At 36.7% G+C, this 13,900-nt stretch overlaps 1 protein-coding gene across 13 annotated transcripts in view; it reads right to left on the reverse strand.

Annotated features, from left to right (window-relative positions):
- Nucleotides 1–13,900, reverse strand: part of ASPH (aspartate beta-hydroxylase) — a 97,677-nt gene that overhangs the window by 16,152 nt on the left and 67,625 nt on the right. For all 13 annotated transcript variants that reach the window (XM_087931298.1, XM_087931294.1, XM_087931291.1 and 10 more), the window contains 5 exons: nt 12,607–12,757; nt 10,290–10,426; nt 7,447–7,545; nt 6,887–6,976; nt 2,978–3,115 (listed from right to left, as the gene is read on the reverse strand). In XM_087931298.1, coding sequence (XP_087787424.1) covers nt 2,978–3,115; nt 6,887–6,976; nt 7,447–7,545; nt 10,290–10,426; nt 12,607–12,757 — 615 coding nt within the window. The remainder of the gene's footprint in view (nt 1–2,977; nt 3,116–6,886; nt 6,977–7,446; nt 7,546–10,289; nt 10,427–12,606; nt 12,758–13,900) is intronic.

Here is a 13,900-nt window from a genome sequence, read left to right on the forward strand (position 1 = left end):
ATATAAAGTTACTTATCCTATGCAAGAAGAATAAGTAGGAGGGGAGACAGATTTCTTAAAAGAATCTGTTACCACATATCTCTCTCTCCCAAGGGATTTTAATGCATTGCAATGATAAGGTTGGATGTAGATATTTATGTTGTTCATAAAATAGCACAGAATTCAAAGCTCAGGCTTTTCCAAATAGTTATTGAAAATGCAGCGTCTCAGTTTCCACTAAACATCTTTATATATTTGCATAAGTAGACAAAAATGGATATGCAGCTATTGGAGAGAGAAATCACTTCATCCGCAAACTTGGCAACACACTAGCCATATTAGATATGCAAATTAATTATACTTATGAAAAATAAGTTATTCCTATAACTATTTCTTGAAAAGAACAAGAGACTTACATATCCCTTAAATTACAAGAGATTAATTTACCAGAATGCCAGGCGATTTTCCAAAATATGACTAAGAGGAGTTCACATACAGTAGCAGCTGTTGGTTACTGCTCTGAAGCCAACATCTATTGGTTCTGTCTTACCATCTTTTTCTACATGGAAATATTAGATACAATATAGGTGCCAAATTATGCTTAAACCCAAGCATTAAAGCTTCCAAAACATTTAATCCAAAGAACTATCAACCTTTCCCCTATTTTTATTAAAAGAAAATGAAACAAATAGTGGTAAATAGAAGGTGTATTATGCAACAACCTATAATGGGAGCCTTTGATTTTTTCTTTCTTTCATGAACAACATTCTAAGAGGACTAAATGGAGATGCTGGAGAACCACAGTAAATAGCATTCAGCATTCAGGCCTCACAAGACATCTGAGTTGCTGCTGTAATAAATTGTATGATCGTAAATCCAGTCCAACTTCAAAATACAAAAATGAACTCATTGAGAAAACAAAATCTGAAGGATTAAGCAAGTGAAAAAGCCTGGAGCTGAGTCAAAGCCAAATGATGGAGATGCTAACTGTGGTCAGACTTCGTTTCCTTCAACACAAGCCCTACCTGATTCAATTATTTTGTAGCATCTCTGAACATTCCTACACATCTGTTTTTCTGTATCTAGCAGTATTCTCTAACACTATGTTAACTGTAATAGGAAGATTTAAAAAAAACAATCATAGTTCCCATACAGATGGAATTTAATGTGCATGTGCAAATTAAGTTCTCCTTAACTTTCTTTCACAAGGAAATTTGTTGAAAGTATCAGCTAAGAACCATAAGGAACTGGACTTCTAATATAAAAGAAAATTTTCTCCTAATTTTTAAATATATCTTGCTCATGAAAATCAGATCATTTGGTTTTTAATCATCACTGTTGCATGAAGAGCTATATGGAAGCTAACACTTTTGTTAATTTTATTAGGACACAACACTACCTAAACAAAAACAAAAATGTGACTAATAATGTCTCTCCTATATTTTGACCTTGATCATCTTTCCTAATTCTGTGTTCTCATAAAGTGTTTTGGGATTACAAGTTCAGAATTACAATTTCCTATTTAGGAGAGTGCATTTTTGAAAGTGATTAAGAAAAAAACTACTTTAGGCATTGCAAGGCGATAAATGTAGCATTCTTTTCCAAAATATGTGACCATAGTTTTGTTACAAATACAGTTGGGAGAACCAGTTCCAGAGTTCCAAGCGTGTCCTAGATGTATTTCAAGAATAAAACTTCCACCAAATGATATTCTAAATGTAAGATTAATACTAGAGCAAATAAATTGTAGTTAAGAAACGGCAGTGTAGTAATCATAAATACTTTTCTCATTGATCGCCAAGGACTACAAATATTGCTGGGTTCTTTCAATCTAGTCTGATTTCTCCATTTGTCCAGCTGGTCTAATATTGCCTACCATATGCAGTTAAATGTCCCACTGAAACCTCTAAGAGTTATGAGAGCACGAGGAAACATAGATTGCCCGTTATTCACTAATTAGAACACTGAGCAATTAAAGGCTTGCATCCTAGTAATTAGTGTGAATTATTGAGTTATCGTAGTTATCTTTGTCTATCCAATTCATGGGCCGACAATGTAATTCATTGTGTTTGCTACTTAACATATTTATGCAATCTAATCCTTCTAATACATTGTAGTAAAACAATTTGAACTAGGATGAAATAATTTAACTTCTAGTGAAGAAGGAAAATACATTTTATCAGTTATAAGGAAGTCTAACCTGTGGCAGTCTTATATTTTGAATGATTATTCAGGAATAGAAAATCAGTAGTGAAAAATTTATTTATTCTCATTTTAATAACTAGATTCTAAATCAAAGTGTAATTTTCTTTTCTATTTACATCTTGGGCAATGTAGCATAAGAGAGCCAGTTTGATGCAATGGTTAAGAATCACACTGGAAACTGGGAAACTGAGTTCTAGTTCTGCCTTAGGCACAAAGTCAGCTGGGTGATCTTGGGCTACTTTTTCTAAGCTCTTAGAAGGAAGCAATGGCAAACTACTTTCAAAAAGCCTCACCAACAAAACTGCAAGGACTATTCCAGATGGTGAATAGGAACTAGATTCAGGCTAACTGACCAGGTTCATTCATAAAGTAACAAACAGAACACATTTTATTAGTAATTTTCCCTTAAAAAAACTACTTCTATGTTTGGATTTATAAGCGCTTACATCCAAAATTACATTTTTTAGAGGACCTCCTGGCTTAGACTATGTATGCAGGAGGCAGATGGAAAGGAGATTCATCCAAGGAGAAATATGCACACAATATATACACATTTTCTTAGTTTTTTAAAATCACAGATTAAGCAGAAATTAAATTAGACAAAACAAAAATAGAAATAAAAAATTGAGACCAGGATAGTACGTTCCTGTCAGCTTTGGAAGCCATATTAGCATCAGATGCTGACAGTTCCATTGTGTTCATTGGGCTATACTATAAACTATACAGAGTAGCAATTTTGAAATTAACTTAGCATAATGTTTCTATGGAATAAAGGGAGAACAATATTGCACACCTTGATCAGTTCTGTATAACCAGTTTCCTTTGCTGTCCACCATGGCTGAGCTTTTAAGCCCTTGACATTATACAGAGAACGCTGCCAGACAGATGCAAAATGGCCCCGTTGGTACCCAAGTTCATACCACTTGTATGCCTAGAAGATTGAAATTGAACAGCATATTTTTCAGTTGTTGCATTTCAACAGAAAAAGTAAGTTAATGAGAAATATAATAATTTAGTTATTATTTTGGCTTTCTAATGATACTTGCTTTTCATACAGTAATCAAATATTAATATTAGTTATTAAAATTGAAATTATAATGTTGTGTATTAGAGCAGAAGAACATTTACTCCACTCTATAGTTTGTCCACATAATACATTTTAAATCCATTTTTGAAATTACTGTGATTTATAAGAAAGCAATGTTAATCTGGCCTGGAGAAAAGTTATTTTTTACAAAATTAGTTCCAAATCATTACTATAGTTCATATTCCCAAAATTTTATAATATCACTTTAACTGTCATTATATTTAATGACTATTTATATAACTGTATGAGTCAGCTAGAAATGAGTGAACTTTTTCTTTTTGAGGCATTGATTTAATAAATCAATGTTCATATATAAAAGCTATTGTTACCCATGAAGCAGCAGAAATGCATGGGAAACAAAGGAACACAGGACTCGAAAAATTCAGAGTAACTGGTATGTCTGTCATTGTAGCCAGGAGAAAAGAAAAGAGAAATCCCTGCACCGTGGCCTCTAATTCTAGTTGGAATAAAGAATAATGAAAAGCGAGATGATTTCTTCATTCAGTCCTATTCAATACGTCTATACCCACATCTCCCAATGTTCCTTATTTGCAACAATCTACAGTGCCTCATAATGTTTCTGAGGGCTCTCTATATCTTTTATGCCTCTTTTCCTGACAAAACAAAGACAAGCAATACTCTGTTCTGAATAATGTGGAATAACAGTTATCTGGACTGGCATCAAATGTAAGAACTCTTTCATGTGTATTAACTGGAATGTCAAGCATAAAAGGCAAAATTCTGCTTCTCTCTTTCAGACGGTGCAAAGGGCTCTGAAAAGCCTCATCTTCCACCACCTAGTGAATAAGCAGAAGCTTATTTCCTATGCCAATTTTTATTATATTTAAAGCCTATTTTAACTATAATTATGGAAGGGAGAAAAGAAGGGTACATTACTTCATCTCTATGACCTTTGATCTCCTTGAATTTACCAGGGCAATTTGAAGGTAAAATTACATTGTATTTTTTTAAAGCATAGAATTCAGAACACTTGTGGTATAGGGTCCTATATTGTATAGGACATTGCTAGGATATTTGTTCAAAAGCATTTAAAACTATTTTTTCAGACCTTCTTATTCATATGGTAAGATTGGAATAAAGAGTCAGACCAGAAGCATACATTTATCGCAACTGCAGTTAAGAATGCTTGCATCCCCTTTTGGCATTATATAGCTAAGAGCAGTTTAATTAATTCAATGAATTGAAAACCTTTACCCAGTTATGTAAAAGTACTCATTTGGAACTAATCTTTCAAAACATCAATAGCTTAATTTTTAGTCCTGACTGCAACCTTAGATAATGAACATATATTTACAGTAATGGGGATTATAAACGCTTATGATTTTTTTCTTTGATGAAATCTTGCATTTGAACATAGTCAGAATTTTTTTGTGTTCATTCAGAACTGACTCATAATGTCAAATTCAGTGGCATGTTTTGCCCAAAGATCTATTTCATGAACCCCAATTTTGTTCTAAACTAGATTATTCATTGAATAACATATACAATATAAATCACAATGAACAATAATGAATATATCAAATCAACACAGCTTGATTGCCTGATTTGTCATGTTTATAACAGGAGATAATTTGAGCCGGATGCTACTGATTTGTGGAAAGCCTTAGGATTAAATACTCTTCTCCCACCATTTAACATCTATATAAGGCTGTTGAGTCTGGTCATCTATCAGTTTTGGGGCAGATATTCTCAGTATATCAATGATACACAGCAGTAAATCTCAATCGTGGGCTGGTCAAATGATGCTGCTGAAGTCATATCCCAGTGCTTGATGGCTCTGAAGATTTGGATGGAGAGGATCAAGCTGGATCTTAAACAGTGGTCAGGGAACAGGGGTAAATTACCCCAAATGGGGTAAAAGTGAAAATCTGGGGGTAATGAGGAGGTTGCGCTGGCCAATGGCGGAACTATCGGCATAGCAGCAGTTATTAAAACACCCTTGAGGCAAATTTATCCCCTCCACCCCACCCTTGTTTCCTGGGTCGGAAATGACTCCAGGCTAGATTCTGCAAGAGCCGCGCCGCCCGTTTTTTAGGGAAGGCGAGCTTCTGGCATAGGGCAGAGCATTTGGGAAAAGGGACGCTTTCCCCGCGCTGCGATGACCGCACGCTTTTGCGCGCGCAGTTTGTGTCACCGTGGCTCCCAAATATCATCCTCCTTCCCGCTTCCTCGCCCCCAGGCCCTGCCTGCCTGCCAACCAGCCAGCCAGCCCGGCTCCTCCCGAAGCCTCTCGTCACTGCCAGGCACACAGGAAGCGAAGAGGCACCTGCAACTGCCGCCTTGGCCCCGAGAAAATTCCCAGAAGCCCTCGGGAAGCCTGGTGACATTTCATTCCCTGGAGCGAGCTATCCCGCCTTCTTCCCAGCCGCGGGGGGAAGGGCACCTCCTCCCGCCTCGACCTCCAAATTATGTGTCAGCAGCCTGAGGTGGCCGGGGAGGGGGAGAGGCCGGGAGGGTAACGTCTGCGTTTATAAATTTTTTGGGGGGTAAGAGGTAAAAAAGTTCCCTGACCCCTGATCTTAAATGTAATCAGACTGAGTAGCTAGGTATCTTTGGACCCAGCTATGAAAGATCTTTCTCCTTCGGCTTTTAATGGGATTGCAGAATCCAGGTTGAGTCTGGCATGAAATCGGCAAGTCCTTCTGAACTCACAGTTCTTCTTTGAACAGCAGGTCGCAGAAAGTGGCCAGGAGGAGGGCCTTTGCATAGATTCTCTTGCACATCAAGGATGCCCTATTCTGGATTAAAATGCCATTTTAATCATCATTTATGCCTTAACCCACTTATGGTTGGACTTTAATCTACATAGGGCTTTCCCTGAAAACCGTTTGGAAGATACAGATGGTCCAAACTCCAATGGCACAAACAATAATGTGCAGGCCATATTATATTTATAATGTCTGTGTTTTGTGATTTGTTCTGGTTGTCTATTGGATTCTACATGCAATAAAGCTGTCACTTTTAGAGCTTTGATAAATAATTATTTGAAGGAACACCTGTCTCCTAAGGTTTCTGCCCTTCTGTAACATTCTGACTTATTGCAATGCTATTTAGCAGAAATCAGAAAAGGCCTTCTATGTCTTAATCGCTGCCCTCTGAAATAGCATTGCCTCATAGATTTGCATGATTCCCCCCACCACTGGTTTTAGTACCAAAAGCATGGCTTTTAGCTAAATTTTGGGCTAAACTTAATAGGGTGGGGATAACTTAAAAGGAAGGGAGGGGAGGGAATGCTACTTCTCTGTTCAGCTGTAACTTTTAATAACTAGGAAAAAATATATAGCATAAGGAAGAGGTATCAGGCAGAGGCTTATCCAAACTAGTATGCAAAAACCATTGTGCCAGCTATTTAAACTTGTTATAGGCACAGAACAGCCACTCCGATGTTAAAGATATTAACAATATTGCCTCTAGTTAAGTTCTGAGTGTTGACCAAAACATTCAGTTGAAGAGGCATCAAAGTACTTCCTGTACAGTGAGATAGGGATGTTCATCTTCTTTTTTCAGTTTCCTGGCCATTAGGACTAAGTTACCCCTCCCCTCTGTGGCTGTGGTGTAGTTTGTTTTTTCAAATGAACTCAGTAGATTTCCTACCTCCTTGTTTCCAACTCGCTGCATGGCATCACCCAAATGAAAGTAAAAGCGCCCATCATCAGTGCCAGGATCGCCTGTTTCTAGACCTTCCTAGAAAAAAAAAAGGTGAAACCACATCAACTACCCATTAAGTCATTTTAAATTCATTTTTAACATTATCAGTGTATTGAGATCTACAAGAAACTATGCCAGACAGCCAGCTATTCCCTGCAAAATGTCTTCTTTCTTTGTGGAAATTATTATTGCCCTTTACTCAACATGTATTAAACTACTCTTTTACCATAAAGAGGATTACTTCAGAAAAATCATCACAAAAAAGGATGTATCAATTAGCTTTTGTACAGAATGGCTAGGAAGCTGGAAAAACTATTATATGCTTACTGGAAGTTGAGAATCTGGAGATATATAGCACACACCAATGGTCTTTAAGACATCTCTACTATTAAATATTTCACTTCTGTTCCTATACAATACATGACATCCAGAATGCCCTCTTTTCAGCAACAACTTCTTTTGCTTTCTCAAATAGAAAAAGATAAAAGTCCTAATGTAAATTTTACTTTCAGATAGGGAATGCTTTCTTCAATCTTGTTCTCTGCCTTCAGAATGAATCCATAATGCACTTTTGCAAAGCCATCATTAGGAGCCAGTCTTAGAACCTAAGAGAGAACAATAAAAATAATAATTTTGACTTCACCTCTGTAGCTTTCTAAAACATCGATGCACAGCCTTTTAGAAAACCTAAAAATGTATTTTTTTCTGTCAGTCCTTTATCTTCTCTTATCCTTATCTGGTAGCATTATGGACTCTGGAATGGGATTAGCAGCTGAGATTCAGAATCTAGACCTACTCAGCCCTTGGAGAACTTTGGGCCAGGTGTTCTATTTCAGACCATGAGTATACTGGTTAAGATTCTGGACTATGAGCAGGGAGACCTAGGCTGTAGTTTACTCTGCCCATAAGTGTTCATTGGGTGACCTTGGGCCTGTCACTCTTTCTCAGCCCAATCAAACTCAAAGAACTCTTGCTGGAGAAAAATAGGAAGGAGGACTACAATGTTTGCTATCTTGAGTTTCTATACAAAAATAAAGTGACAGACCGTAAATTCAATAAATACATTTTTAAAAAGTAGAAAGTGGTGTTGTCAATGATGTACAAGTCCCTGCTATATATCACTTCCTTCTCCAGTAGAAACAGAGAAATTCAAACTTGGCAGCAGACGTGAAATGTTACAAGAAAGAAGAGAAAAATTCAATATCAGTGGAAGATAGTGCTTTTGATACCATTTTCTTTTTGCCTCTAAGATGGAATAGAAATGAAATTTCTCATAGAAATGAAATGTATTAAGATCCATTTTAAGAATTTTGAATGTTGGATTTGATATCTGTACAATGAATTTAATGGAGGGTGGGGTGCCAAACAGTACAGAGAATACCACATGTCTGTTTGATAAGGGAATTTTCTTTGTAACAAGTCATGTGACTTCATTAGATATTACATGCATGCTTCAGAGCACTAGCATAACCCGAATAAGCGAAAACATGCTTCAGATTTCTTGTACTACAGAGGAAGCCCTTGAAAAAAGTAAAAACAAGATCAATTGCTGTTTGAAAACAAAAGCAGCTTTGATTTCTTACAAAGACTATCTTTAATGTATTGTGTTCAGTTCCAGACTATGACAGTCAAAAGAAATATATATAAAGGGAAGGGGGGGGGGTGAAATGCTACTCCTTTTTTGACATTGCCTCCAAGCTGTGATACACTGGATAATCTCATACAACATTTCCCAGAAATAGGGCACATTTCCCATCAGATTGATTTCCAGTTAAAGACATATAATTCTTTGATTTAATTTTTACTACTTAGTCTCTTCTTTGAAGAGTGAGATTTTTTAAAAACAGGTCTGAATAATTAAAGGGCTGAAGAACACTGAAGTCAAGCTGTTAACATCCAGCTCTTTAACAGCTGACAGATTACAAGTCTTTACCAAGGATCTTGCTAGTTAAAGCTATTCAGAACAATAGTTAACAGCATTTTAAGATGACAGAAAATATTTCTGTAAGTTTGCAGCTGACCTACAATTTCTTATTTCAATTCATGGATGTGAAGAAGTATACTATGATCAACAATATGGCACCCAGAGGTGCCATGGTGCCAGGGCTGCCATTATAATAAATAATACAATTTCATAAAATCTCATGATAACCATGCAAGATTGCTTTTTTCAGATAGATAGACAGACAGACAGACAGAGAGATCAACGGACAGAGATCACTATGAGGGGGTCCTTGGTGCTCTCTGAGCTTGGCTATTTCCTTCCAGATTTTTCATTACCCATATTTGGTAACATCATCAGTGTTTTGATTATGTTACCTCACGGGTGTCAAACTCGTGCTGTCATGTGATGTATCGTGGCATTTTTTCTCCTTCCTGGAGCTGGGATGGGAGTGGTCTGCATGTGATGAACCCAGCCCGTGGGCCGTCAGTTTGACACCCCTGTATTGCCTTGTTTGGGTAATGAAACATCTGCAAGAAAATAACCAACCTCAACAAACATCAAGGATCCCTCATGTCATCAATGAGCTACAAATATTCTCTTTTATTGAGACATGATTAGTTCAGAAGCGCTATCCTCATTATCAACTTGCTTAATTTATTTGTACCAGTACTGTCATATAGCTGGTTTTGATTGACTAAAGAAAGCTATGATGTTGCCCTGAATATGTCATCCTTAGCTAAATGGAAGAAGAAAACAGTAACAAAAAATAAAAATTAAGGACCTAGAATTTGAAAAAGCATATAAATAGGGAAACCTACTTTAGAGTTTATAGACATTGTGCATTAATGCCTTAGAGCAGGGGTGTCAAACTCCATTTCATTGAGGGTTGCGTTTGACCTCAGGGAGGCGTGGCCAGGGTGGGTGTGGCCAGCTCAATATCACTCGTGTCAGGGGCGCCAGAGGCGGCCTGAACACTCCGCCGGAGAAAATGGGCTCCCAAGCTCTGTTTCCAGCTACAACTTCCTGCAACCCTCTGACAGAGAAAACAGACCTCGGGAGAGCTGCCTGTGCCCTTTCCAAGCTTCATTTTTGCTGGCAGAGGCACTGTGGGCTGGTTCTTCACTGTTTCCAGGGCAGCCCCGCAGGCAAGATCTAAGCACCCTATGGGCCAGATCCGGCCCGCAGGCCTTAAGTTTGACACTCCTGCCTTAGAGAATATCAAAACAATGTATTTAGATTTGTGAAAATAAATAGGCACAGCAATTAATCAATTACTTCTATTTATATGCTTTTTAAAATCCACCCAGGTTATTTTTAATGCATGGTTCTTATATATAAAGACTTGCACAATCACATATATAGTGTTTTTTCGGAATCATTTATCTGTATTTAATAGAAGCTCACCTCCTTGTAAACCTTCTTGGCATTGTTGTTGTCTCCAATTAAAAGATAACCCACTCCAAGGTTGTTCTTGAATGAAGTATCATTAGGAAACTGGTCAACCAGTTTCTGTAGTGTAACTAATGAACCTCTCATGCGACCTAATTTAATGGAAAAACAATAAAAAAAGCCACTTGGCTATGCACATGAAGAAGCAACTTGGAATACAAGAACTTTGCTAACAAAATAAATTAAGATTTTTAAACAATAAAACAGACTATGTGCTATTAAACATTGGAACATGTATAAAACTTACACTTCTAAATCATGCCTTAGAAAACTATGCTTGCATTGCCTAGTGTTATAGAGACCTCTAGTGCACAATCAAAGCATTTTCACTATTCTCTGTTTGGACAATGATGTATGTTCCAAATTGTTGGCCTTTTTCTCAGCTGCATTTATAGATATAAATAAACTGATTTTAACCACAGTATTCATGATTATCACACTATTTAATGAAAGGCTTGCTGCTTCTATATCTTTGAAACTACATAGACTACCTTAGAATAAAACTAGGAAAATTACTACCTTTAATGATTCAAATGTAAATTATATATGTAATATAATGCTCCTGGAAATGATTAGTAGTTGAAATGCATTTTATGACAAATGATATATTTTTGCACAATAAAACTTCAGCTTTTAAGTCTGTACATTGCAATTTCAGCCACTGGAAGCAAACAGGTGTATTTGCATTAGACTTGTATTTGATTCACTTTAACAAAGAGATTTCTGCAAGCAGGTGACCTGATTCTCTTTGTGAGAGGTAACATGAATCACTTTAACAAAACAGTTTATATTACTTCCAATTGCTTTGATCTGCAGGAGAAGGCTCATCTTAGCATTCTCTATATGCATTGGCCACTTATGTTCTGGATGGCTTAAGCACATGCTGTGAGGATTACCCACCACCTTCCCAATACACAGTCTGGAAGACTTTCAGCATGAGTCAAGGATTCTCCAGTCTGGCAGCTTCAGCACACCTTCAAATTTCCACAGCATTTGCCAAAGACGGCAAGAGTGCAGCAGTAGCACTTTTGTACCACAAATTCAGAAAAGCATTTCTTTCTACCTATCATTTCCCCAGCATGAGTTCTCAGGGGGAAAGGTGAGAACAGTTACCAAAAGTCTGCAACTGGGAAAAATGCTGCCGTCATTGGACTACCTGACTTGAATATGCTTAACCTGTTTCTTCAATTACTCTCTGGGACATTCTGAGGTATTACTTGAAAAAGACAAGACCTAGGAAGAAATTCAAGAGGACAAATACTTCTCAGGAACTAATGAGATTTGTTTCAAATCTCAGGCAGAAAGAGGGTAACATTATACATTTGTGCAGTAAAAAGAAGTAAGACTGGATTATAACCTGACTCCTCATAAAAGCCTTTAATTTTAATTACTTATTCATAACAACATTAGTTTTCATTGAATTATTTCATTTTTTACCCAATTTATTTTGTTTTAGTTATTATTTCATTTATTTTTATAATTAACTCAAGATGGCAAACATATCTAATACACCTTCCTCCTGATTACTCCCTCCTCCTCCTATGTTCTCTACAACAATCCTGTGAGGTGAGTTGGCCTGAGAGAGAATGACGGGTCCAAAGTCACCCAGTTGGCTTTCATACCTAAGGTGAAACTAGAACTGTCTCCTGGTTTCTAGCCTGGTACCTTAACTACTAGACTAAACAGGCTCTTAGGAATTGCTGAATTTAGAATCTGCTGAATTACCAGTCAGTTAACAATTGCTACTTAAATGATAATTTGTCCAGTGCAATTTTCTTCAAATGTCACTGTCAGATTCAATAGATACTTGTTGCAGGATTCTCTCTCTCTCTCTCTCATCCTCCCTTCCATCCATCCATCTATCATTTATACACCACCCATCTTACCTAAGTGACTCTAGGTGATTTACAATAAACATTCAATAGACTGAGAGGTATTTTGAAAGTATTCAAATTAATTTAATAGGTTTCCATTCTGCCTTGATGCCCATAAGCTTAAGAGCTTGGAAACTACACAAGAATATCAAATTCCTGAAGAAGAAAACCAATTCTTTTTCCATATTGTCAATGAATTCTTTTTCCTTTAAAATTGAATTATTCAACGTCCATCTTGATCTTTTCCTTTGTCCCTTTCATTTGACCTATATTGGATTGTGATCTGCCCAAGCACTTGTTTCAATACTTGTTTCATGTATATTGGAATTCCTGGATATCAAAACATAGAACATTTTTCAACATTTGAGCCACTGGTAAGTATGGTTTCAGATACTTACCAAGAAACTGCTGCCTGTCTGCCCGCCGTTTCAGTGCCATCTTTATTAGATCATCAGGGACATTTGGCAGATTGGCCACTTCACCATAGGTGGTGATAGACCGCTGTAGTATATCATTGCTTCTCATTTTCTCAGCCAAATCATCCTCACTCTGTATGTGATAATAAAGCATTAATTAGTATTGAATTTTCTATCAAACTTAAAGCACGGATTAAATATAGTAGCAGAGATTTTAGTTTTTTCAGTCTTATGTCCCTTTTGCTGGAAGGAGGGGAAGACATCTTGTTCAAAGTCACTTTACAGGCATCTCAGGAAAAAAAGCAACTAAAGAAAGACCTGTATTGAAAATGTAATGATTGTTTTGAAGCACTATCATATCTGGATATGACTGTCAAACTCTCAAAATAAGTTCTTAGTTTTTGATGATATAACAGTGTTACAGAGTTGAAGTCTCATTCTTCCCTTTGTATTCAAGAATTATGTATCTGCCATATTCAGTTTTTACACATCAAAACTTCAGAGCTCACATAATGGTGATTTTGAAATAAATGTTATAATCTAACAGCCATTGATTAATTCTAAATGCATCTAAAATGACTACTGTGTTTTAATAGGTAACTTCATAATTAATTCTGTAAGTTTGAATAGTATCATGTCTGCATTATACTAAGTTATACTAAACTAGTGCTACTAAGTTTTAAGGATTTAAATATATTCTTTTGTGGGTTTTTAGACTGATGTCCTTAAAGAAGTTACACAGCACAGGTAATTTTTGACTTACGACCACAATTGGGATTGGAACTTCTGTTGTTACGCGATGTGTGTATTAGGTGAGATACAATTGTTGGAATCATTATGCAAATTACATAGTCATTAAGCAAATCCAGCTTCTTCCATTGAGTTTACTTGTCAGAACATCCCTAGGAAGTCACAAATGGTGACCATATGACTCCAGGACTCTACAATCATTATAAATATATGCTAGTTGCTAAATGCCCAAATCATGATTATGTCACTGCAGGAATACTGCAACAGTTGTAAGTGTGAAAACTGATTGTAAGGCACTTTTTTCAGTGCCTTCATAACTTTGAACAGTTGTTAAACAACTGGTCATAAATTTAGGACTACCTGTACAGTTTCGCCCGATAATTTCAGACTGTAGGTTTAGGGAATGTACTGTCATTTTAGGATTACATCAACTGAGAAGGGTAGGAGAGCAAATACCAGGTCTTAATCCCTTGTAATGTGAGAAGCTCAAGGCGTTCAGAAGAGGAAAGGCATGAGCTAGCTAGCC

This window comes from Pseudonaja textilis, chromosome 3, assembly GCF_049901715.1.
Source record: "Pseudonaja textilis isolate UNSWEBS1 chromosome 3, rPseTex1.2, whole genome shotgun sequence".
NCBI classification, from domain to species: domain Eukaryota; kingdom Metazoa; phylum Chordata; class Lepidosauria; order Squamata; family Elapidae; genus Pseudonaja; species Pseudonaja textilis.